Raw genomic sequence first — 27833 nt, 5'->3', positions numbered from 1 at the left:
CACCTCCTGCTCTACAATAGCCTCTGAGCCACCATTGGTCTCTATATTACAAGTTCCAAAACACGCCTCTGCTTAGGTCCACACATTTCCTCTTATGTGTGTCTTCACTTTCACAAAACTTTGCCACATTTTTATTTATTCAGACCTTGAAGAGTTTTCTGTATGCCAACCTGTGCAACTCTCAATTATCCAGAGACAAGCAGCCAGATGAGGAAACTACTTTCATTTGAAAGTAGATGTTATGCAGTAATTACCAACTGTTTTGTAGAAGTTTCTATTTGTAACATACTGTACAGCACCATAACGTTCTGTAATGTAAGGGTTCCACATAGTTAAAACAGAGATTAGAACCCTGCACTGCTCTTCGAAGTTCAAAAACAAAGTTTATATGTGCTGAACCTTGCAAATACACCCATATCTGTATTAGTCTAGCAAAATGTGGACATACTAAGCATCTCCTAATGACAATAATGCAGACTGGAGAACCTGTATTTCCTTTTACGGTTCATTGGTCGTCACTGATTTACAATCAGGCAGGTGCTGGTTACTAGTGATCAGTGGCTATACCATTGAGAAGAAGAGATGGGAAGCAGAGCTTACCAAGATCTACAAGGATGGCATGCTGCTGTGCAGTGAGCTGCTTCAGGAGCTCTTTATAAGAAGTGTCGGGAGGTTGCTGTTTACAGGGAAGCCGGTGTCGCAGGCGATACTGGTGAGCCAGAAACTGCCAGATCTCCCCACGTCGATTCTTTGGTACACCTACATACAAAAACAAGACAAGTGTGAGAGGGTGGTGGGTACAGACAAGATGGAGACTCTCGTCAGAACTACATTCACCAGAATGCTGTATCCTCGATAAAATTTAAAAACCAGTATGTAGAAGCAGATGGTGTTTAAAGTTTTGAAGACAGAGGCTTTGTTTTGGAGCTGAAAAGCAGCTTAGGTACCCAGATACTGATAAGAGAGTCTTCAAAGAAGAGTTTGGAGGATGTTTGGTTTGTGTTTTGGAAATAATTACACCGCATACTGTAAATAAAATAGCACCTTTTCTTTTCTTTGGCTGGTGTGTGCGTCTGCTTCACCTAAAGCCTTTGTCACAGTACAGGACTCGACACAACTTCTAGTCGGAGAGCATGTCAAATTTAATGACTGCAGTTGATGAATCACCCTGCTTTTTCTTCCTGCCTTGTCTTTCTCACACCTGAAGAAGGCTCCACAGCCGAAACGTTGTTTTCTTTCGTCTTTTTTTCAGCATGGAATAAACCTATTACTTGTTCCTTTGCATAAAACTATTTGTTGATGTAAACAGACACTGTCTGTAACTTAACACTGCTTAGTACCCACACACAATAGCGCTGTGACTGCTATATAACTTACACTGGAATCCAGAATCCAGAGCTCACCTTGACTCAACGCACTGTGGATCTCCTCCATATCACACCGCGCCTTCGCCCGACCAGGAACACTCAGTCTCTTGTCCCATGCTGCTGAAACATCCTTTGGACACTGGCCCACTTCCTGATAATCAAGCTTTATCTTTCGGGTATGGAGTTCATCTCTGCTGGCTGCAACACAAGAGTAAAATCAGTTCTTACTGCCATCTAAGGATATTGCAGTTAAATGTCTTATAAAAAGATGAACAAAACAAGACCTTATCAGCACCAACCAAAACAAAGGAAAGAAACACATACAGGCAAAAACCCATTGTCATCATGTAATCCTAAATCACCCAGGTATATAAACATACCGAAACAGTTTAGAAACACAACACATATTTCAACCCCTAATTCGCAGTTCTAAAATACTAAATGATTAACCAGCTTCAGAAATCTTTTGAAAAACAGCTTTGATATGCCAGTAAAAATCTTAGAGCCAGAAATATGTGAGAACAGTGTTGTCAGAAATGTATATTGGTGAGTCTGAGCATTCATCGCACATGCATAAAAGCACACACTCATCACTTTACTCACACAGCAAGAATGCCAGTCCTCAGTGAGAAAGAGAACCTATGAGAAGCGAAATACCAGGACATTCTGGATCCATTTATCTACCATCACTAGACTACAGCAGTGCTACCATCTGACAGGAAGCAGTTGTAATCAGCTTAAACCCAATCCACTGCATATAACAACCCAGAATACTCCACCTGAGGGACCACTTCTGCGCAGTGACGACTGTGGCTGCTAACAGAACTCAGTATTGTGGATTGACCCACAAATCCAACTTAATTTATCAACCTGCTTAAGTGTTGCCACAGTCTGTCATATAGGTACCCACAGGATGGTAACATTATGACTCAATGTCATGGGGCAGACTGGCAGCATCGGAAAGTCTATTTAAGAAGTCCTGGTACAAGGTCAAAGCAGTGATTTGTATATGGGAAAAACAATGTTTTAGTGGTGGATGGTCATTAATGACAGGCTAATATTTTGCTGGTTGCAGATAATGGTAATCTCACTGTATAGCGCTATGCTGACAGCAGTCTGTGACCTGTGCTTGGCCTGTTGGTACTCCAACACCATAGGCAAGACAAGTACCTCAGTGTAAAAAGTTGGGTAGATGTATAAGTTCACCACCCACAATAACATTGCTGCTCTGACAGCTGCTTGTCCTATTAATATGTATTACGTGTGTTGAATTTTTCTTATCAATAATTTTCAATTTGATGAAATGGAGAAACACCCCCAAACCCACAGAAAACCTAAATTAGTTCTGTAATTTTTACTTTAAATATAGGGTTGGATTTCTAAAATGTTTCAGCTTATTTAAATGCGTGAAAAGGACAGAGGACAAAATAATTTCCTTTAATTAATGTTAATAAGATTTAGGTTTAATTAAAATTGTTCATTTCTGAAGGACAAAAAAATGGAAAAGTGAAGTGAACCACATGCCAGAAGAAAGTTTCCTCTGTTATCCCATAATAATACCGAAGCATGCCATCGTATTGATTAGTGCCAAAACCTGAGGGTTTTTTCTTACCTTCTACTTAAATTGAATATTCACTGTTAATTCATCTCAAAAGAAAAAGGAACAGGAAACAAATAAACTGACAGAAAAGTGAACATCAAACTTCATCAAAGCTTTCTTGACTTAGTAAATACATGTAGAAGGGCATCTCTGCAATTGTAATTATTTCCACAAGAGGATGCTCTCGCCATTAAAAGCCACTTGACCACTGAGCCTCCCTTCAGTTCGTAAGACCAATATGGCTTTTGCTTTCTGACAACAACACATTACAGAGTACTACCAGACAAACCTGTCAATATACGGTGTTTAATCCACTATAAATACCTATTGTACTAAACAAATCTAATAATATTTCCTAACAAAAAGGGAAAATATCAACACAACAGAGCTGTAGCGTTTTGGATCTCTCATTCATAAGTTCGGTTTTGTTGCTAAAGCATCTATGATCCGAGGAAGTGTCTCTATCCACGGGTATTCCCACTGGGAATGAGCGAGTGACTGACCTTCAAGCCGCTGGTTCTCCTTCTCCATGCGCAGCAGCAGGATCTGCTGGTGGATGGCCTTCTTCCACAGGGCCCTCAGATCCTCTGCTGTGTGCCTGGGCCTCTTCTCCACGAAGGCCTCCTCAGGCTGGAGCAGAGCGGCCAGGGGGTCCTTCTCCAGAGCGGGCGCCAGCGGGGACAAAGGCAGAAGCTCAGTCCCATCCAGTCGGTCTACAACCCAACAAAAAGACGCCTGTAAGGATGCACCTTATCGGCAGGCCTTTCTGACAGAACTCTCAATGGAAATATTACTCATACATTAAATTTGGCTGACACTTTTATTGAAAGCAATTTATATTTGCACCCATTTACACAGCTGGGACAAGTTAAGTAAATGCTCAAAGGTACAATAGCAGTATCTCACAACTGCTTCAGAACAACAACCATGCAGTTACAAGTCCGGGATCCTGACCACTATGGCCACTGGTGCCAATGTATACATTTACAGTCAATGCCTCTAAAAGACTTGACGGAGTTTACACAGATAAGTTTGTGATCAGTTCCCAATACAGACAGTCAGAGCTGAGAAACCCTTTATTTATTACAGCTTTCAGGATAGCAAATTAAAATTCTGAGGAGCTAAAGTTGAAAATTAAATATTTTTAGAAATGTACAGCATGGTACTGTATATAATTCTGGTAATATCACTCCTAACAGTTTAAGAGTCTGTTTTACAGACTTGAAAAATGGTATTGTGAGTGGCGAATTGCAGCTTTAATTTACACCCGAAGAGGGCTGCACAGCTGAAATGTCGTTTTTCTTTTCTTTGCTTTTCAGCATGGAATAAACCTTTACTTTTTCATTAATTTAAATTTATTCATTCTGCAGACACTTTGATCCAAAGCGACTTACAATTGAATGCAGTCAGACACAAAGGGCCCAGTAACAGCAGCCTGTACAGAGTTTGAAATCTGGTTAAAGTCTGCGCATTTGAAAGCAATGAGACAGACACCTGTTATGTGTAATATTTCCCAAAAAAATGTGACTTTTAAAAATATTGTCCCATACTGAATACAGTATGGCAGTCTGCATGTAGAATTTAAAGGTTAATCCTAAATATACACTGGTCCTGAAATACAGGCTTCTCTAAAACTGGCATTTATGGTAACTAAGAGAGATGGTCTCTCTTCTAAAAGTATAAAAGATGCTTTCTTGCATTACAGTGTGTTCCTGTTCTTCTCAAATTGCCCTTTTCATAACAAAATAAAACGTTTGCTGAACTGCGCTGTGACTTCTTGCAACCCCACATGTTGCAGCAATATAATGCAAAACCACAAGACACTGAAAATGAAAACAACTGAAGGGACCTTTCCGCTGCATCGCGGCGGGGGACTTGTTCATGGGCGAGGCGACCCTGAGGAAGATCTTCTGGCGCCAGGAGATTCGACGGGGGGTGACGGGAGGAACCCCGGCGCTCAGGGAGTCACTGCTGCACCCCGAGAAGGTCCTCTTCCTGCCTTCACCATTGCTGCAGGACAAACGCCACTGTCACCGACAGAGAACAGCCCGCACACACTTCTGCTGAGCAGCTCACGCAGCAGGCCCTGCTAGGGTTTGAACTGCGACACATTAAAACTGCCGGTCTGTTAATTACGCCCAGTCGGAACAAGATGCTCTCTGCTGGAGATAGCAGCTTATCCTCAGATGTTTTATTGTCTTTGTTTTCCCTCGTACATTTGAAGTACTGGGCAACAGTGCTTAAAACATATTATTTTTTTTCTATTCTAAGCACAAGTAGCATTAACTACCAGACTGAATGGCTTCCTCTCATTTTAAACCTTTATTTTCTTTTGAGAGTCAATAACAATCATGGAGAAATAAAGTTTTTCTCTTAATATAAATGTACATTGAACATAATGGTTTTAACTTTTTATTGATGTCACAATCCACCTGTTATTCTTGCATTATAGAACTACAGGTATTGGACAAAAAAAGTTGATACCTGAGTAAATGAAGGACACCAAGATTATTGAGGGCTGCCTATCACCCACACAGAGGTGGCTCATGGGCTAATTGAGCACATGACATTCAATCTGCTTAGGGTTACGTATAAAAATGCAGGACAGACCTGGTTGACTACAGTTACGGCCAGCATGGCTGTATGAGACCTCAATGACTTTGAAGGAGGGGCGATTCTCGGGCTGCATTTACCAGGAGCTTCAGTGACAAAGACAGCTCAACTTGCCAATGTTTAATAAGTCAACACGTCTAAGATCATGTCAAAATGGAAATTGGAGGGAATTACATTATCAGCAGGCAGCAACAGTGGGCAAAAAAACTTATTCCAGGACTGTGGTATCTGTGGATTAATTCAAAGTCCGTGTCAAAACAAGCGAGAAACTGCAGATCACTTGACTGCAAATTTCAACCTTGGGTACAAGCAGCTAGTTTCCTCAAGGAACAGTCAGCTGAAAACTGTTTAGTGTTAAAGGCAGCATTTTACTGGCATGACTTGGGTGCATTTACTACTTAATGGTACTGAGGAATCATCTTCACTACATATTTTATCATTTCTTTCTTGCTGGTAGGGATGCCCTAATCCACAGAGCATGCTGGTAGATTTTACACCATGGTGCAAACAGGCTGCGCTGAACCCATGTAGTGACCCAAAACTTTATTAAGTGACCTTACATCGATATTTCCATTTTTTGTCCATTACCTACATGTTTTAAAAGTTGTGTAATAAAATACTATGATCTATGGTTCAATATTTCAAGGAACTGATTGGTATATTATATTTTAATACTAATTCCCACTCAAGAGAGGTATTCCAACAGGTACCACAAATCACCTCTTACCTAAGACAGGAGCAGCTAGAATTATTTTCCAAACAGTTGATACCTACATAATTATGCCCAAAGCTAGACAAATTTATAATGGATGTCATATACAGTATAACAACAGTTTAATGTGTGTTATTTAAATATAATTCAAATAAGTAATGACATAGATTTCAATATTTAAATATTTTTTAAAAATCACCAAAGCTGTATTAGATAATAAAGAAAAACCATTAGAAAAACAAAACATTTTAGTCACGTACAAAAACAAAAAAAATAAAGTGATATGATTAAATACAGCTTGATTAGTACCTTAATAATTAGTAAAAAGCTGTAAGAAGAAGCTGCATAACAAACATAGTAAGTCAGATATCACAGATGCAAAGTATTCAAAGTACTGAATAAAATGTCAAAAGCTTACAGAAGTGTTTATTTTTCAAATCTCTGAGAGGTTTCATGCCTCTCAGCCTAATACCTTTAGGCCTTAAAGTGCATAAAGAACAGGTTTCTGACAGAAGTAGTTAAAAGTCAATGTGATTAATGCATTAAGTTTAACCTTAAAGACTTTTCAAGGTGAATAAGGCAATAATGCTCAGAAAAGCATTTAAGCTACTTGACAAAATAACAAGGACCTCTGTTCAGCACACAAAGCCCACTCGCCCTACAGTGGAAGTGTTCACTGCAAATGCCATCTGGCTTTTTGGCTCTTCCTATTAATTACCTTTTTATTTGGCAGTAATCTCCATTAACCTGCCACACAAGTATGAAGAAAAATCTAAATTGGAAAGCATGAGTTAGCCATCCAATTGCAATGAGATGATGCTTGGTAGAAGTCTTATTAGTTACAGACAAAGCATAATGCACCACTGTTTCATCTTCGAAAAGTGCACAGAAGCTCCTCCTGTTGCAGCACAACCTGGCATATTCAGACAAAAGTAAACAAAAAAAAAAACGGAATTACAGAACAGATTTAATTGATTGTCAAGGGCGCAGTGGCTAGCCTTGCTGCCTCGCAGTGCAGGGGCCCAGGAATTCCAATTCGATTCTGAGTGGAGTCTGCATGTTCTCTCTGTGTTCGTGTGGGTTTTCTTCAGGTGCTCTGGTTTCCTCTCACAGTCCTTAAACTTAACAGCAGGAAAACTGCCCTGGTGTGACTGTGTGCGTGTTTGTGTCTGTGTGTCCTGTGATGGACTGGAGCCCGGTCACAGGTATAACCTGTCTCGAGCCCGTTGATTTCCAGGTTAGGAGTGGTTAGACAATGGATGGATATAACTAAATGTCACCACAAAAGCACCCCACTAACATAAGTGTGTGACCTATCAGTTTGAGTCACACAAACTAACGTTTCTAACGTCAATGAAACCCTCCATTATTTTATGTCATGTCCATTATTTTAACAAGAAAATAAAAAAATGAATTCAATTGAAAATAACAATATACATATAAATTCACTGAAGATATATTTCACTCACCCAACAGCCTTTAACTGCCATTTCATAAAGCATTTCAGTTATATGAGTTGAACCATAATATCTAATATTCTCCCACCGAGACTTTTTGGTTTTGTATTCAACAACTTATTAAACACAAGACTAACACCTTTGCAAAACAAAGACTAAACAAAACTGCCGAGGAAATGTCCTATCAGATCCTATTTACTAACCCAAAAAACAGAAAACAAAGCAGATAATTGTCAGTTTAAAACAGTTTAGCTTCCATACCCTACTACAGAATAATTACCACACAAACACAATATTTTCGTGATCATGGCAGATGAACAAATCTGAGAATCTTCCTCCCAAATAAATTACAAATATAAATACTAGCACAGCTCAGTTATATTTCCTTGTTAAAGGCTGAAAGAAAAAAAATGCCTAAAAAAATGACATTCAAAAATAGTAACAAACTGTATAGCAATCTCTTTTACCACACATAGCTTCTTGTGTGTATAATTGTACAAAAAAGAAATATTGTTTCTGTCAAGGAGGTAACCACATTATAAAGAACTTACTACACCTTATATAAAAAAGATGTTGATCGCACAGCATACATTGCCTTCATTTTGTTCTAAATAGTTTCTAAAACAATCTGGAGCATTTGCTCCTGTTATTTGGCGAAGCTTACAACAGAACAAAGGCTACATTTACAGCTGAACTTTTTTGAAAGGGGTTTCATTTTAAGTTCCTCAATTAATAATTAGTGTCAGCTGATGAGAAGCCCACATACGACAGGCGGCACGAAAAGGCTGATTCTTCCTCGCTATCAGCAATGACATCACAGTCCTTCAATGACAGGTCCTGCCAGATTTACTTAATCCAGAATCTTGATCATTTAAGACAAAAAAGCATTTGTCTCTATTCACTTTAGGTTCTTTTATCATACTGTAGTTTTGTTCTGATAAAGCTGCTGTTGACAGACAGAGCAGACTAGACTGACATGGGAAAGGGCACTCCACAATCACATCTCATTTCACATTTTAGTTCCCATTTTCTGTTCCATCAGCTTAGTTGGTTTCTACTGATATGAAGCTTTTTTCACTCCTTTTCTTCTTAGGAGCTACAGTTACTTTTATTAAATATATATTTTTAATGATCTTATCACCCTCTGGTTTCACTCCAAATTAAACATTGGCAGTACGATATGTTCTTTCATGTTTTCTATTAATTACAAGCAAGCCTATATCACTACGTCTCTAGTTGCGTAAATTATAACTTCTCATAACAAGGTATGTCACATAGTCCTAATTTCACAGAATGTCCTCTACAGTATAATTTTTTAAATGGTGACCCTAAAGCAAGTATTATCCTCATGAAAACCTTAAAGGATGTTCACAGGTAAAATGAATAAACAAACGAATAAACCAGCTATTACCAATCAATTCCAAAACTACAAAGATAAACAATTTTTACATTAATAATAAAAGCAGAAATTAAACGGCTGCCCTCTTCAGGGTCTATGCTGGTCTCCACTTCCTAAATTCATTTACAAATCTCTGCTGGCCTTTAGTAGACAGACAGGGCACATTGCTTATGTTAGTCCACTTATCATATACTACAGTATTAGGATATTAATTAGCACATCACTGATTTTTTCATAGTGGAAAATTCATTCGCAAAACAACAGGTTACAATGCAGCGCTAAAATAGAAAGACCTAAAGCAAGGGGTTTCAAAGCAAAATCTGACACCTAGCTTTAAATTTTTTCACCGGAGAGATACAGGAGAAAATAAACCGTGACAAAAAAGAGCCTGAAAAAGCTGACTTTCCACTATGGAAGTTACAGTGATTAGACAAATTAGGAATATAATTAAAGGCAGGAAACAAGCACTGAACAGCGGAGCCCCCTTGATGGCACCATTCACCCCCTGAAACACTGCTGATGGGGCAGAGTAGGGGTGGGCCCTCTCACCTCTTGAAGTTCCCACTGTCGGCCAGAGGGAGGGGCCGGCTGGAGGCCTGGTAAAGGTTTTTCAGGAAAGTGGGAGCTGAGAACGAAGCGGGGATGCTGGAGGAGGAGGAATCGCTTTCAGAAACACTGCGAGTGCGCCTCGAGATCGCAATGGGGCTGGGTAAGGCCAACGAAAAACACATTTTCACATTTAACAGAAAGGACGAAAACAATGTTAAAAAAAAACAAAGCTGTATATTTGCTTTATTGTATATCTGTATATCAATTTTCTTGATGTTAGGGACATTAAGTAAGGGTAGCACTGGTCAAGAAGTCTGCTAAGATAAACAAGCATCTCGGTGGTGAGTTCCAGCAACTGTAATATAATCTGAAATTCTGTTCTGGGCTTCTAGCATCTCTACAGACTTGGCATTAGAGAGACACAAATCTGTCTAGATCTGTGTGGAATCTGTCTTTAAAGCATTTAACACCCAGACTACAACTATATAGCATATGCAGTAGTGGATTCCCATTAATAAATCTCCAAAATGAAACGTGCAGTTTAATTACAACTTCTTTTTTAGCTACAATAAGATTTTTGGGACAGTCATACCTTGTTATTTGCTGGAGTTTTTGAAAAATACAACAGATAAGGAATTGCCGAATAATGAAGCAATTACTCACACAAAGATTAATGTAAAATAGTTGGGTCAATTTCAGGGACTTACATACATTTGCAACAGTACAGTGTTCTTTCCTTTGATAGTTGCACAACACAACAACACAGCAATGAAACATAAATACAAAATAAACCAGGCCAATGTTTGTGTTTTAATGTAACCTTACCTTTTGTATCGTTGTTAGAGTTTGGTGAACTTTACACTAATGTACACGTTACTTATTTTATTCTGATTTGCTGTTTGCTTGCAGGCAAGTTATCAATCTTTGAAAAACACTGAATGTGCATGCAGCACAACGAATTGTAGTCCATGCTGTCGTCTGCAGCCCATCAGCCCTACTTTAGTTGGGCAGCTTAGGAAGCTGCTGGTGGAACATATCACAACCATGACCCTGCGCTGCAGCAATGATGAATAACAGGGTTTGAAATAAGTATACCAGCAATGGATAAAGATTAAACAAGTAGCATTGTGGGACTGTACATACAAATAGTATGTTGTTTAACTAAATACTAAAATAATGTTTAAATATGAGTAAATGCCTTCTAAATATGACTAAATAGATACTAGATAGTATCAATTATTCAGATATTTACATGTTTGGTACAATAATATAACAATAACAAGTGTTCTGTCATAACACTTGTCATGAGGTTACATCATAAAGGTTTCTCCTTGCTAAAGCTAAAAGCAAGCTCTCTGTTAAAAAGAAAAGTTTGTACTGTGTTTGCATTAAATTAGTACCAAACTACAACAACTGGGAGTTATAAGCCACTTTTCTCATAAGCAGTGTTAGCTCAGATGGTAAAAAGCACGAGATTAAATGTGAATTAAAACATCTTCCATTCAAATTCATATCTCATACTTTTCTCACAAAATCAATTTGCTTGCCACTCTTCAGCTATTTAAGATGAGTTTTTTATATAGTTTACTTTACTACAATATATAACAGACAGAACAATACATGTATTTTTTTCTGTACACTTCATCTGGCATCACCAGTCTTTCACAACAGGCCCTATAGTATTGGGGATGACAATAAGAATCATAACACACCTTCTATCGTCTGCAAGTTCAGAAACAGAAAATTTGACAACAAAATTCCTACAACAAACTACATTCCTTCCTATCTGAGTCTGTTTTGCAAAGGGTAAAAAGAAGTTACGAGAGAAAATTAGATATAAGGTCCACAAAACCAAACGATGTAGAGAGTATTGCTGCCTCAGGCAGAAAGCGCGAGCTGGTTTTCACTGTACCTGCTCTGCAGCAGCTCAGGCGCCACAGACTGCTGCCTCTGGATGGGCGATCTGCTGCTCTGAGATCGGGAGTCTGGGAAGGAGATCCTCTTCTTGCTGGAGGGTGGGTGGCTGAAGGTGTGAGCTCGTCTCCTGAACTGCGGAGAGTCGGGGTCTTCCTCGGGGAAGGCCTGTCCCAGCGAGGACACTGGGGAGGCTGGTGGGGTTGTAGGGGGAGAGTCCCCGGGGGAGCAGTCCTGCAGAAGGAACCATGCAGCTGACTTTCAGAGGTCTGAGCAGCTCATGGCAGGAAACATGACAAAACTCTTGATCCATACACACGGAGCCACAGATCTATTGTATGTAAATTTTCTGCTGGACTCACTTCCTGTGACTCGCAGCGACACCACCTCATGTTTTTCTAGAATCATACTTGGAACCAAGTCTACTGTAGTTCTTTTTTCCACCCACCAGAGTTTTTTGTAAATAAAAAGGGCACATTTTAGGAGTTCAGCAAACCCTGTGTAGTCGGAAAACACCCCTTGACAACTGAATCAGTGCTTCCTTTTCATATCAGCAACATATTTCCTGTAGCCTTCCAAATATTCTGGAAGACAAACTGTTATTTCGGGATACCACTACTCATCAAAAAGAGATTTCAGGAAGGCAGAAATTTTCGAACAGTAATGTGACAAATGACACCAGAGACAAAAGTCATCCCTGTTAGGACAAAAGCCCAAAAAATAAAACAAAAAAAAAAACCCACAAATATCCATTTGACATCAGTAATTCATAGCAGTTAAACCTTCTGTTCGATTACACATCTACTTTCAGCTATATCATCACAGAAAAAAACGTCTGAGGAATGATATCTTAGAGCTAGTGCTTCTAATAATTTTCCATAATCTGACACGCTTCAGGATTTGATTTGAACATTTTATTAACTCTAACAAACCAGGTCAGAGACTCAGTTAAAGGCTGCCATCGCATCTCATGCACAAATCCCACAAAGACTTAAAGTGACAGATACATTTTGAATGAGGTCTCATTAAATACATACCTTATCGGAGGCTAGGCTGCTGGACCGCTCATAACTGTCCATGCTACCAAGACGACCTCTCATTCTGCTTGCTCCCTGTTTTAACGATACAAGATTAAACCACTCTAAAATCTTGTTCTATATAAATAGAAAATAATAAGTTCAAAAATCGGGATTAACCTACAATATTATCACAAAATATTGTATATATTATATATTATACTGATAGCTGATGTGTGGTGAGCGTTCTGGCGCACTGTGGCTGCCGTTGCATCATCCAGGTGGATGCTGCACATTGGTGGTGGTGGAGGGGAGTCCCCATTACCTGTAAAGCGCTATATAAGTGTAAGCAATTATTATTATTATTATTATTATTATTATTATTATTATTATTATTATGTGCATTTATTATCATTCCGAGTCATATTTGTATAGTTGCATTTAAACGAATGGCTATGTACCTGTATTTGTTTAAAAAGCCTTAGAAAGCATTTTAAAAATTGGCTGTTCTGTTCCAAAGTTATAATAACTTAAGATATAATAAATAAGTTATAATAACGATTCCCTATCATTAGCCTTTTTGTTCCACACAGCCTTTTTGTTGCAGAGAAGCTGTGTTTATGGCATAAATGTGGCTCATCATTACATCATTACATTATTAATGTGGTAAATCATTACAAGATAAAAAAAAACCTGAAACTATGCTTGCACATGATTTATTTCTTGCTAGCAATCTAAAATTATTATTCTCTTCCTTGCAGAGAACAGTGCAAATGAAGTTGTGTGTGATGATCCCATAGCCTACATCACATTTGAATATTCCTGTTTGTAACATCTTATGATACAGCTTTGAATTCCACAAAATAGACACTGTTTTGTGCTTTAAAACACAAACAGATGATTGGGCAGGAAAAATGTTCTCTTCTCAAACAAAAGGATGTATTCATCTATCACTGTGGTGTAAATAGGTCAAAAATAAACTGCTCCAATGTGCTAGGGGCCACTGGAAAACAAGGAACAGTTTTCTTAAAAGTAATTAACCACAGTGATGCATGAGAAAGTAAGGAACATTGATGCAAATTAAGGAATGTAAAACATTGGGATTTCCACATATGTAAGAATGTATTTAGTTAAATATTAATTTAATTATTCAATAAATTTACTTATTCACATCAAAGGCCTCCTGTTCAATAGCTGTCAGGTGTTCGATGTTGGCACTGTATAATGTTTCTTTGTTTTGGAGTGAAATTAGCCATTTCAAAATGAATCAGTTGTGCCATCAATTAAATACAGCTGTCAGCATTAAGACAAAAACCTAAGCAAAAAAGAAACAGCTCTGATCTCAGCTCAGTCTTTACTGATGCACATTTCTCTATGCTCGATGTGTCTGGCTGTGAAACCAGCTTCACAGGAAAAATAATAGGCTCTCTGAGTTCAGTAAAATCAAACAGGAAACCTCTCACACTGTTCTACCATGTGAATTAAAAATGGCTCAACAAGACAAATTACTATTAATTTACAGTAAATCTAACTACAGATTACTACTAATCCTTAGGATTCGGATTTAGTCTAAACATTTCCTACTTAAAACTGCGATAAGCTGCCAGCTGGTTAAAAACCTTTATTCTGGTTAAATCTATGCAAAAATAATGTTTTCCCTGTCATCTACATTTCTGCCAAACCAATGCAAACAAATATTTTTTGTACTTTACATACCTTTTCACATTCTCATTTCACAATTATAGTACCAAAAAACTATAACAGAAAAAAATAACAACAGCAAAAACTACCCAAATAAACAGGTTAAACCAAAGCTAGAGATGAAGGCACTTAAACAAAACTAATTATCATGAGATGGCTACACACCCTTGAAAATATATTTTCCAGAGAGTTGGTCAGAGACTTCCGAGCCTTGTTCTTCAAAATGTCGAGTTTAAACCTGCCGCTTGTAGAAACGCTCTCCGACAACCCGCTGTTTGATGAGTTTGGCTTTCAAGTGCAACACAAAAAGGAGAGATAACACAAACATATAACATGTTTTGTTCATATAACAAAAACGTGAGAACAGTTCATAGAAAGTCTAATTAAAAAATGAAAAAAACATACTTTTTCAATTTTGTCAACAATTATTTCCAGAGATTTCCAAATATAGTCCCCCACAGCCGTAGGGGGAAGTTAATTTATATAAAGTTAATTTATTGCCACACAATATAAAAAATAGTTCTCCAGGAAAAGAGGATTGAAAATGACTAGATGAACAGCTGGATAATAATTTTGCTTCAAGAGCAGGAGTTTGCAGTTCAGCATCACCATACAACACACTGTACACTGAAATGTCCAGAGTGCTTCCACAAGCACTACAAGAACATAATACAGCAGAATACAGGTCTACAATCACACGTATTTTACCAAAATCCTTTATCAACATGTAACAACAAATTCTTGGGAATATCTACTTGGGTTTTTCCTTTCCACATTAAATCTGAAATGAAAAACCATGAAACCAAAATTTTCAAAACCTTAAAAATTACCACAACTGAGAAAGTTTTTTTTTAAACTAAGTTACACACAATACACAATCTACTTAAAAAATAACATCAATGACCTTCTTTTTATCTCCCAACATGAAATGTGAAAAGAACAGAATGAGATATTTTTTTATCTAGTTTTTAAATAGTTTGCCTTAACTTCAGCCAGCCAAAGATGTTATGTAAAAATTGAAGACCCAACAGCAGAGGCCTTTTTTTACAGGACATTGTACTGTGCCTCAATTCCTACTGAATGTGCGAGATCTCTATTCCGAAACGTCTGAAAAGGGCACTTCCCCTCCTGAATTACAGTTGTCAGGTAAGGCCAGATGGTTCCCTGATCATTCCTACTATGACTTTTCTGTAAATTTATTGACAAACATAAAAAGCTTTTGTTTTGAACAGAAAGGAAAAGGTAGAAAAGGTTCTAAATTAGAGAAGAATTAGGGATTATTTTCAGAAGAAAGATGACATAGAGAAGTTATAGGAGCTTGTTATCTTCAGCTGCTTTGAGACACAAGTACTGAATTCATCCACATCTCTCCTGGGTTTTAAATTTTAAATAAGACAGATAAGCTGGTTTAACTGAGTGGGGCACTGTGCTGCCGCCCGGTGCAACACACGATTGGATTTTTTTCGTATTAGCTTAAAGGAAAGAACCTGTAACCATGTAAACCTATTTTGCATACAGGTACAGGGTAATCCCTTGCATTTACAAGGGACATGTGTGTCTGCTATGATGTATATGCAAATCCCCTCCAATCTTTACAAAGTCTGAGTAACAAGGAACCCTAACAAACAAAACCACACTTTTAGATCAATCCTATTATGTTAACTGCGCTGTCACAATCGTAAGTGAATAAAGACCCCTGTCTGATTTCATTTTCATGGTCTTGTCACTTCGGATATAGTGCACTTATCTAACAACAGGGAGCAGCAGTGCTGTGCTGCAACAGGGAGCAGTGGAGTACGGAGCCGTACCTGGGGAGTCTCTCCAATGTGGAGATGGGTTTTTTGTTTAGCTTCACACAACTGCCTTAGGTGCAGAATCACCAGCTCGTTTTCCTCTTGATCGCTGCTTGGCTTCATTTTCTACAAGGAAAAGGTCATGAAAATAAGCACTCACCGTCTTGCATCTTTAGGATAACAATTAAGATAACAGAAAAGCCATTTTATACCTTTTTTATCATTATTGAACAAATAGAAGCACCTAATCTAATGATCAAGTTTTGTTTGGACTGATATATAATGTTAAGAGAATATAAATCCACATATTTCTTTCCCTGCAAACATTAAATTGAAAAGCTTAATTAATACTGCTTATGTACAGTATTACTGGTATATCAGGTGGGTAGCTGCATCAGCATGCGTAGGCTGCAAAGGAACAAGTAATAGGTTTACTCCATGCTGAAAAGAGAAAAAAGAAAATAAAAAGTTTCGGCCATGGAGCCTTCTTCAGGTGTCTTACTAGTATTACTATTAAGATTATTACTAGCGGCTTATGGACACACCAGCTTTCGGGCAAGTTGGCTGTGGTTTTTGAATAGTATCGGGAAAAATAAAAAATGGAAATGGGTCTTCTCAAGACCAAGGAAATCATTAGTTTTTAAATTGGTAGGGTGGAGGTAGACGTTAACTGGGCTGAGCTCTATTCATTTTGGAGCAGAAGAGAAGAAGAAGCCAGATGGTGAGGTTCATCCACTAAAGAGGACTTGGCAGTTGGTTAGTTTGCATTTGGTATTAGTAAATATTGGAAAAAAGAGCTATTATTATTTAGCTAACTGATAAATCTTTTTAAAAAGCTAAATACAGGGATTCAAGAATACAAAAAGGTTTTTACCAGAACATGGTAGTAGTCAGGCTGAAACCAAGTTCTGCCTTTTTCACATGCAGGAATCTAATATATGCCAACAGATACATCTGAGCCACCCGACTCCCTAGCAGGTGCAATATATACGCACATATTTTACCTGAACACGTTCAAAAATGTCAGCCTGTTCATTGTCATTCAACAAGGAAAGATGTCTCTGTATGATGAGCTTTGCTCTTGGTGGGTAAAGACCTACATGAGGGTTAAAAAACAAAATAGATTAATCTTTTTTATTCATTAAGTTTTTCTAAGACTGGAAAAGCTAATGTTTCAAATTGTGTAGGTATGACAATGGCATTTGTATTAAATTATCTGGACATACCATAATAATTATCTACAATGTTAGATATGAATTGTTTAAGATTAAAAATATAAAGTGACAAAGAGAGTACTTAATGCAATCTTATATATTGATGCATTTCACATGAAAATTAGTAGGCACTACACTAAAAGCAAAATGGCACAGTGGGCAAGTGTCGGGTTACCTTCTATCCTTTCACAGAGTTTGTGTAAGTCATGCATTGGGCAGGCTTCACACAACTTGATTTGGGTTTTTGCATTCTGAAGAGCAGCAGCAGTACTAAATGCTTGTTTCAGAGTCAGCATCACCTCATCCACCTGCCAGGAAAACAGAAAACCAGAAAGAATTGGGTGGCTTTTTGATCTTGTTTTTGATTGGGTGACTGGTACAAAACAAGAAATACATACAGTGCATTATAAACACATTTGCTGTTGCCAAAGAAATACAAAGGGGCAGTGGCTTTTCAACAAGTAAAAAACAGTGGAAACATGAAGAAAATACTTTAGACAAGCCATGGCATAAATAATACAGTTGTGTGGCACCTATCATTGTTTTTATGTGAATAGCTTGTGAATATCACAAAGCACGTGGGGGCTAAAAGAAAAATGCACTCTTTGCCTGAATGGGACAGGATGATAAAGAAAATACTTTTACAGCTACATAAAATAACTTTTCCTTGATGCAACAAATCCAACACTGTTTAACAAAGCAACACGATGAGAAAGGGAATACAAAACAGGCTTTAGTGTTGTGGGAGAGAGAATTCCAAGAGTATACTGTTCTCTACAATGAGACGGCACTCACCAGAGACTCACTTGCACACTGGAAAACATAGCACACATACTGACTTGGACCTGACTCAATAGCTTCACGGCAAATGAAACCAAAGTGATCAGTTTGTTTAATGCCCTGTAGAAAAGAAAATATACAGATACATATTCGTACACATACATTGAACACTGCATCAGTCTTGCTCAATTATTAAAAGATTAAACTTAACTTTTATGGTATACAGATACAGTGCTTATTTATTGAATTTAAAGTGTTTTCTTTTCCTTAAAAATGTAGGCAAAAACAGGCAGAGCATTATTGCAATTTTTCCTTATAAAGATAAATCTAGAATATTGTAAGCTTTTTATTCGTACATAATCATTTGAAGATTAGGTAGTTTCGCCCTATAATCAGTACACATAGAAATATTATGTAAATAGAATCACTGACAATTGTTTTATTGATATACTGACCTGAGAACATGAAGAAATATCTTTAAAATTCTTTTCAAGCACCACTGATTTACTGTCAGGACTAATGAGGTTTACTTCAAAACGTCCCACCTATAAAAAAACATAAAATAGTCTATCTGAAAGCCGCTCTCTAAGGAAACCAACAGTACTGAAAACTAGTTCATAATATCTTAAGATGAGTGGAGAGTATCTCACGGCAGAGGGACATAAGGCTTTATGCAAAACCCTGTCATTGTGAGCTACATACTATAACTCCACTGCTCCCATTTAATCATTCCATCCAATCTCAAAATAATTGTATTTCAAACTAGACATGATAGCACCGCTGTAATGCACTGTAAAATGTGTTTCCTAGTTTTGGAACTTAGTCATTCAAAGGCAAATGCTGAGCATTTGTTAAGATAGAATATTAAGAGCGATTCAAACACAAAAAAAATCATATTATTTTAATGAGGATCTGCTTTGTAATCAATGCAATCAGTGGAACTTTTATTTCTGAGTTACTTCTGCAGTCCTCTCCTCTCCTCAATTTATGAAGCATCTAGTAACTCCTCTCTGGTCTCTCTGCCTCTCTGTGGCAAACCTAGACCAGTCACTCTGGCATGTTTGCTGCTCTGTGATAGCCCAGGAGATTACACCCAGGATTACTGTAATCTACAAATGAGCACCCTTGTACCTGGAAGAGCATGGTCCTGTTCTTTTCTGCATCTGAGGGCTGCACATGGCTTGGCGCACTGGCGTGTCTCCGGCGCAGTGGACCCGTCAAGCTGCTATCTGACACCTTTTTTTGCAACCCTGCAGCCAGGCTGTTACACCGGGTCCTGAACTCCTGCTGATCATCAAACCCTGAGTCCTCCAAGATGCACTCCGGAAAGGCACTGCGGGACCCATGGAGGCTGGCTTGGCTTGCGCTGGCCGAAAGGACACTGTTCCCATTCACGCTGTCCGCCGCCCCACCGCCCTCCCCGCGATCGGGTGGGCTGCTCAGGAGCGGCGTCAGGGGGTCTCCTTCTCCAACTATAAAAGATACCGAGTCTGTCGACCCTCTCTGGTCATTCAGCAGCTTGATGCGTTTGCTTTCCAACTCATGCTGCTTGAACTTCTCAACGCAGTCGTCAATCAGGGTGGAAGGGGCCTTTTTGTGAAGGACCGTCACCTTCCCGCAGTAGAGAACCTCAAACCTCTGGGAGTTGTAAAAAGCCTCCTCTCCCTCCTGCTTGGTCTTGGCATCCTCTTTGAGGGCTGCCTTCGACACCTGCCGGATACTGCTGATGACATCAGGCACCTGGGGGGATAGACACAGACGAACTTCAGCAAAAGACACTAACCTGCAGGAATACTCTCATCTTCACCCAATACACTGATAAAGCACTTCAGTGATAAAGGTCACATTAGCTCAGAGAGGTAAAGAGGGAGGACTTAGGAGCTGCAGTTCTGGACTGTGAAGTACTCAGCAAAGTTGCAAATCACTGTTATCAACAGTAACAATTGTTACATGGGGAGAAAAAATCCAAATAAATATTTAAAAAAATGAGGAACTGCAGAACAGATTGGAAGTCATGAATTAACTACGGCACTGGGCCATTGCATGGTCACTTTTGTCCTTTGAAAAAATAGCACAGTACGACAAAGAATATAGTTTTATAAATGTTCAATGAGGAGCTGTCAGCATGCTTTCTTAAATACTCAAATACTTAGACATCAGCTAATTTATTAAATAATTTTAATATGAAAGAGATAGTTAAGTGCACATAGAACTTAAAACAGAGCAATACCTTCTCTTTTTGAATCCTTTTGAAGAGAAGAGACATTTTTTCTATTAATACAATCACAGCAAAACACCTTTACTTGGTACTGACAAAGTCTAACAGCTATCAAATAAAGCACTGTGTCGTACTTTTGAACAAAAACACTCAAGAAGCCATTTACTTTAGATCATTTCCTCCTTATTTGCTATTTGAGGCTTAAGGGCAGTTCTTAAATCTCCTAGTTTTTTCAAATTATGTCACTTAGCTGTTCAGCAAAATGAAACCGTTACTCTGGGAAATGTGTTTTCTGGGTGGAACTACACTACAAACAAATTTCAAGGGACAGAATTTAAAAGATTATGTCTGAAAAATACATAACCACAACTAGAACATACTTAATCTAGGATATTTATTTTTTATTTCATGTTAATAAAACAGAATTCTCTGAATTCTTAATTTACCTGAAACCAGTTCTTGCTAAAATCCATACTTTTAATACAACTTAACACTTTATGTAGGAACTGATTCTTAAAAATTTGTTTTTAGTGAGGTGCAACACGTTATAGGATATAAGCCAAGATATGATGTTCTACCAGAACACAAAAAAAAACAGTTTGGGGGTAAAGGAGTTCACATTCAGGTTTTTCTAACACATATCAAGTACTGCAGATCAGTGGGTGAAGATCCAAGTCTATTCTGTTGGTATTAAAATATCTGGCAGCATAAATATGAACCTGGCATAGACACCTAGTAGGGCAGTGTTCACATGTCTATTTTTTGTGAACCACATGAATAATTATTCCAGATTCAGCACCATAAAACTGTAATTGTTACAGAAAACACACTGGTTGCCATTCATTTTCAATGTCTTCTCAGTTTATCATACATTTAAAACATTTTAATCTGTAATTCTACAGGCATTATTATACACAGAACAAAAACACAAAGTCAGCAATTCAGACAATTACTCAGCAATTAAGATCACTGTCAGTATAAAATATACCGATCCCTGTAATTCTCTTCTTTGTAGAGAACTACACGAGGTTTAATTAGTCCGAATTATTGTGCTGTACAGAGGGATTAGCAGGACTGAAGATGTAGTTCATGTGAGCCCGTGGTTCTCACAAAAGTCACCAGACAGCAGTAAATGTAAATTAATTAAAGCTCATTATTAATCACTTAACTATGAAATGAAAATCAAATATGTGTAACAAATGCAGCTGAACTGTTAAGAAGAAGCAAGTAAAGGAGCCAGATCTGCACCATTTGCAGATTAGAACACTTCCTTTTGATATTTCTCTTTAGGGTGAATTTATGCGTTTTATTCCTCCTCCCCATTTTTCATCTGATTCATAAAAGCTTCTCGTTGTGTTTTAGTCAAGCATATTTCTCCGTAGGTCCTCCACACAAATGTTATTGTGAAATGTTTTCTTTGCTATCATCAAACTCAGATACGTCATTACACAGCACCTGGTTAACACAGAGTGTATTCTTTGGCAACAGCTTTTATTTTCTGCCAGTTAAACATTTGAAAAGTAAACCTTGCAAAGCCTAACAACAATAAAAGCAATTTAATATAACTAGATGTACCTTGACAGAAAGCTTTGCAAAAATAACCCTGGTGACAAAACTGGACCGCCAGCCAAACCAGCCTGAGATGAAAAAGCAAGCTGGCACATGTAGCTAACAAGAGAAGTGCTGGCCAAAAGCAAAGTCACAGGCTGGTGTGATTTTATCACACAGCTTAAATTCAGCTTCCCTGTTCTGGAAATATATGAGTACCCTGCAACACTGTGTCAGGTCTAATTGATAAATGCTTTCTATTTCAACTACAAAGCTCTGGAGTTACAAGGCCACTCCCTCAGAGCAAACAGCCATACTGAAGGTGGTATGGAACTTGATCACAGATTCTGTATAACATTTCTACCCTTGCAGACACAAAACCTGCTTTACTGAGGAACAGCTAAAGGTTAATTCCACACTGAAAAGTAGAGAAAAGAAAGATTTTGGCTGAGCCCTCTATAAGTGCAGAAGACTCAACATCCAAAACGTTGCATTTCTCCTTATTATTTTTCAGTGTGGAATTATCCTTTAGCAGATCCTCCGCAACCAATAAACGTTCACACTGACCCCCACTCAAACGTCTTCAATCAACGTTTTACTATAGCTGTAGTTAGTTTGGTGACACAATGGATTTAGTGTAGGAACTTACAGTACCATCGGGGAACTGTTCAGTTGAAAAAGGCCAGATTTTTTACTTGAGTTTAATTATTTGAGTGCTGCATAACATAGCATACAGTTTATGGATATCACTCTGTAGTGACTAAGGAGGGAACTGCAGGAGGTCATATTTATAGCCAAAGAAAGTGCTGTGAGACAATGTGGTAATCATAGTTGCTGTTAAGGACAGCCTGGTTATGCACTACTTTGAAGGACGTCACTCATCATTTACCAGGTAACTAAAACAGCGGAATGGTAGTTTTACTGGCTATTGTTTTTTGCTTAGGGTGCCAACCCTGAGCTGAGTAAATGCAGAAAGCCAGCAACCACAAGTGGCCGCCCACTGAAGCTCAGCAGGTGTGAGCCTGGTCAGTACCTGGATGGGAGACCACCTGGGAAAAACTAAGGTTGCTGCTGGAAGAGGTGTTAGTGGGGCCAGTAGGGGGCGTTCAGCCTGCAGTCTGTGTAGGTCCTAATACCCCAGTATAGGGATACTTGGATGAGACAAAGAACCAAGGTCCTGACTCTCTGTGGTCACTAAAAATTCCAGGGTGTCTCTCGAAAAGAGTATGGGTGTTACCGTCGTGTCCCGGCCAAATTTCCCCATTAGCCTTTAACAGTCATGGCTTTCTAATAATAATCTATAAATTGGATTCATTACTCTGTTCTCCTCTCCATTGAGAGCTGGTGTGTGGTGAGTGTACTGGTGCACTAAGGCTGCTGTCGCATCATCCAGGTGGGTCTACACACTGGTAATGGCGGGAAGTTCCCATTACCTGTAAAGGGCTTTGAGTGGATTGTCCAGAAAACACTATATCAGTGTAAGCAATTATTATTATAAAGAAGTAGACAGGATATCAATTACATGTTTTTAAAGAAAGTTAAAAAGGTAATTATTAGGTCAATTATTCTTCTCTCTACTACTAAACACTTTGCCAGATCAAGTACATACATAATAGCAGAAAACAGGACAGGAATGTCATGTCTGACTTTAATTCATTTTAGATTTCTATTTGATAGAAAAACTGTTTCTACTTTTGCATCTTCCTTATTTTCAATCCAGAACCCAGCAGCTTTAGAAAGTGACAACATGGTTTTAATTCAGCTTTTAAATTATGGAGATTCTATCAGGAAAGAAAGTACAGTGCTAATTTAACATCTCAATTTGACTGTTGCTTTTGATAAGCAGAATAGCTGGATATCAGCAGCCTCCTCCTTCAACCAACAACAGACGGTTAAACTAACAACTCTCTCGGTTCTCTGGACAAGGTCAAATATAAAAAGCTCACAGCTATCGGCTACACTGCCACCTCTTGCAACAAGGAAAGGCATAATAAATAATAAAGACTGTCTAATATTTCAATACAGTCGCTATTTATTATTTTTACTTTATGTTAGGAAAGCTTAATTCTTCTATAGGAAGTACGTTTGGAAAGAAGCTGGAAATAATCTGTTGTGATAATGTCAAGAGTTTCACACCTTGTTTACAGAAAAAAAACATTTACATCATTGTAAATTTACTCAATAATGAAGACTGGAATAGAGTGATTTTTGTTTTAATAATTTTGCAGTAAATAAAAGAATTTCACATTTTCATTATTCTTTTGGTTGGATCGATGTGTGAAGTGGTAGAATTCTATTACACAATGATCAAACTCATATTTCCCTATTGAGTAATTCAACATAGCTCACGCAGAAGCTAGAATATCAGACTTCAACAGAACCTGTAGGGAATCTCATCTGCACAATAAACTAGACCAGAATATCGTAGGATGTATCCATGATCTACAGCTGCAGAGGTTTCTGAGGGTATTTTAACAATTAAAAATAATTAATACTGTATCGGTAACAGTGGCATTACTTCTACAACATACACATTATTTGATTTCATGTTGAAGATCAGGGTCCTGCCAGCAAGACATTTCTTTAAAACCAAGAGAAGCTGGAGAGTCCTTGAATTAAAGAGACGGCTCTAATTCAACTCAGAGTACTGAACAGTGTCCACTAAGTATTATTAGTATTATTAGTTTCTCAAATCCTTGAGAAAAAGGATCTAACTGGATGCTGAAATTCAAAATGTTTGCATTTTGCAATTAAAATAAAGGAACCAAATGTTCAAGAGAGGAAGCATGAGAACCATTTTCCAGATGGATCTTGCAATGAGCTGAGTTACTAATGATATAACCTGCACGAGTGCAGATAAAGTGCAGCATAAAAGGCTCAATCTTCCAGCGTAAAGGTGATGTTTATTCCCCCACTGAACAGGATTTGCTATTATATCACCCACAGAATCAAAAACGTATTTATACAAAGCTGGAATTCCCACTATTAACCATGAGAAAATGTACTTTGATCTGGTCGCTCGTTTATAACACACATACTGTATATGCCATAACTAACTGGAAATGAGGTCTGCATTGTGCATACAAAAATATCCCAAACAATAGACCACCCACTGAAAAGTGTGAGCCGGACAGAACTGGGGTAAAATTATGCTAAACTACATTAAGAAAAACAGCTGCACTGAAATGCAAGGATTTGTCTTTAGGATGGGAACGCTTTGAAACTGAACTACTGAAAGCAGGCACCATGTGAACAAAGCAAAGAGCTACTCTTAATGATGCGTGACCATTCTGCTCGTGTTTAACCAGATTAATGACTCCACACTCTCATTCTGATTTTATCAAATTCTGTAAGATGTGCTTGGAGTACTTGTCATGACTCCGCATAAAGGCAGCTCATTATCTTCATTTCTTTTCCAGATGACAGGAAAAGGTCATTTTCCACTGTATGCGATAACACTTTCATTGGCACAGCTGTTAAGGCATGAGGGTGGGTCACCATGCTGAGTCAGTCTTTCTCACCTTTTCTCTGGTGCAGGGCACCGCTTTTTTTGTACATTCTCAAGGCTAGATTTTTCACCAGACTCGAGTGAATAATCTTTGTTTGAACATGCATTTGCATTTTCCCAGTTAGAGTACTTCAGGCAAATTGTGTACCAAAATGGATAAGTATATACGGTAGTATATCTATGAGCTTTTCTATTATACGTTTTTATCACCTATTACTGTCAACACTTAACAGTTAAAAAGTCAAATGTTTTCAAACTCCCAAACCCAAGCATCACAAATTATTAACAATGAGAAAGCAAAAACAAGACAAGAATTTCCCTACTATTACATATATTTGCATCACTTAACCTATGTAACACTTAAAAAAAACAGTCTCTCTTCCAGTTCACATATAAGTTTCATACATATTGAAATGTAGAGGTTGTATTCAAGTTTAATTTGAAATTGGTGACGTGGCTTCCTGGGAAGATACTTATCTAGCTTTCAGACTCAAGCCCAAATAATTTAATGGCCATCAGTGGTGAAGTGGCCAGCCTCAGGGCTCAACACCAACACGACTGAACAGACAATGCAATTACAGGCCTTAATGGTCTCAGTGCTTGACCCTTAGTAAAAGCATTATGTGGCTGAATCTAATTACTGTTAACAAATCTTGCATATGTAACAAAAATGTACTCACTGCCTTTTATAAAGAATTTGAGAAAAATAAAGCTTCATTGCATGACATAATGCTGAAATAGTGGAATTACTGTACCCCTTTTGCCATTCAGCCCACTGAAGCTCAGCAGGTGTGAGCCTGGTCAGTACCTGCATGGGAGACCTCCTGGGAAAGCTAAGGTTTCTGCTGGAAGAGGAGTTAGTGGGGCCAGCAGGGGGCGCTCACCCTGCGGTCTAATCCCCCAGTATAGTGACAGGGACACTATACTGTAAAAAGGCACCATCCTTCGGATGAGACGTTAAACTGAGGTCCTGACTCTGTGGTCATTAGAAATCTCAGGGCATTTCTTGAAAAGAGTAGGGGTGTCCTAGCCAAATGTTCTCCTGGCCTTTACCATTCATGGGCTCCTAATAATCCCCATTGAGAGCTAGTGTGTGGGGAGCGTACTGGCGCACTATATAAAAGCGCTATATAAGTTCTGTGTAAGTAATTATTATTATTCAAGAAAACAATATCATTAGAATGCAGTAAATGTGATGAACGGCCAAAAGGCAAACTATAGAAGCAAGAAGTAGTAATTTTCCAATTTAAAATTTTACAAAAAAATGTCCAAAGCCCCAAGTGTAATGTCAACTGAAATAGAGGAAAAATATCCTTTAGGTGGTTAAAAGGACTGATATAAAACATACATTCATCATACATCATCATCATACAAATGATTCAGATAAATAATGCAGCTGCTGCCTTGTTTCCATGGATGCATCATGTGTTTCAGTAAAACTAAATCTTAAACAAAAGTATGCAAATTTTTCAGGAGCATAAATAACGTTTATGTATTTTAGCTCACACAAAAAGAAAAGCGGGAAATGCATTTTCTGATATTAATTAAATATAAACAATGTCAAAATGTCATTAAATAATACAATGTAAAAATCATAAACTTAATAAATCTTCTTTTCTTTAAGCACCACTAATATTAACAAGTGAACAGTCAACTAACTTTTCAATGCTCATCCATTAATTACTTTCCACTATTTAATGTCAGCATTTGTTTTTTTATGTTTTTAATTCTTAGCCTGCAATCACATTTTAGCACTATTTCAGAAAGTTCCATTTAGAGAGGAGGCTCTTGGCAAGAGATCGTCGTGTAGTGCCTTCCCACGTTATTCTGCCAGTGGCATTCCAGCAACTGAAAATAAACAGTAGCCCTCATAAAGACTCCTGGGAAGCTCAAGTTCAAGAGTCAAATATGGTGCAAGCGATCATTTCGCATTCCAGCTGCAGCACAGTTTCTAATCATTCTAATCTAATACTGGGGAAGTCCGTGCAGCTGCTGCAGCTGCTCATTTGTCTGATTTTACAGTAAAAAGAAGTTTTGGCTGTTGTGCTACTTGTTATCCTGTAGTCTTACTACTCCCATGTTCAATACTTTCAAAATTCTTTGTTTTTGTATTGTACAAAATAAAAATATCTTCACTTACACTTGTTGGTGTTTCCTTATAAAAAGTCTTCATCAGAGAACGCTCGTATAAGCTAGCAAGAAATGAATGTATATAGCAGAAAAAATATAGCAGAAACTCAGAAAAGGAAGAATATTATCTATAAATCATACATTTTCTTTTTCCTGAGGAGTTCGGTTTCGCTAATCAGTAATATCATACACAATTACAGCCTGGGAGAAGTTGTAGGGTAATGTAAAGGACAAATTTAAAACCCATACTAAATCTAAATTTAAACTCACTGGAAATGAAAATCTTGGTGCGTAATGGCTGTGTTTTCACTGTG

General features: G+C 38.0%; 1 protein-coding gene across 3 annotated transcripts in view; it reads right to left on the bottom strand.

Annotated features, from left to right (window-relative positions):
- The window catches only part of tbc1d4 (TBC1 domain family, member 4), a 60667-nt gene that overhangs the window by 8109 nt on the left and 24725 nt on the right, over window positions 1–27833 (bottom strand). Inside the window, exons 2-15 of one of the 3 annotated variants that reach the window (XM_088644459.1) lie at window positions 19247–19855; window positions 18571–18660; window positions 18131–18235; window positions 17511–17643; window positions 17126–17217; window positions 16137–16247; window positions 14494–14616; window positions 12649–12723; window positions 11610–11845; window positions 9698–9853; window positions 4817–4977; window positions 3471–3680; window positions 1404–1565; window positions 601–759 (exon numbers count right to left, since the gene is read on the bottom strand). In XM_088644459.1, coding sequence (XP_088500585.1) covers window positions 601–759; window positions 1404–1565; window positions 3471–3680; window positions 4817–4977; window positions 9698–9853; window positions 11610–11845; window positions 12649–12723; window positions 14494–14616; window positions 16137–16247; window positions 17126–17217; window positions 17511–17643; window positions 18131–18235; window positions 18571–18660; window positions 19247–19855 — 2422 coding nt within the window. The remainder of the gene's footprint in view (window positions 1–600; window positions 760–1403; window positions 1566–3470; window positions 3681–4816; window positions 4978–9697; window positions 9854–11609; window positions 11846–12648; window positions 12724–14493; window positions 14617–16136; window positions 16248–17125; window positions 17218–17510; window positions 17644–18130; window positions 18236–18570; window positions 18661–19246; window positions 19856–27833) is intronic. The other 2 variants (XM_088644461.1, XM_088644462.1) reach the window with 2 other exon arrangements.

The sequence above is a fragment of the Lepisosteus platostomus genome, chromosome 2 (genome assembly GCF_059453375.1).
Source record: "Lepisosteus platostomus isolate fLepPlt1 chromosome 2, fLepPlt1.hap1, whole genome shotgun sequence".
NCBI classification, from domain to species: domain Eukaryota; kingdom Metazoa; phylum Chordata; class Actinopteri; order Semionotiformes; family Lepisosteidae; genus Lepisosteus; species Lepisosteus platostomus.
This window is presented reverse-complemented; position numbering and strand designations above follow the sequence as displayed.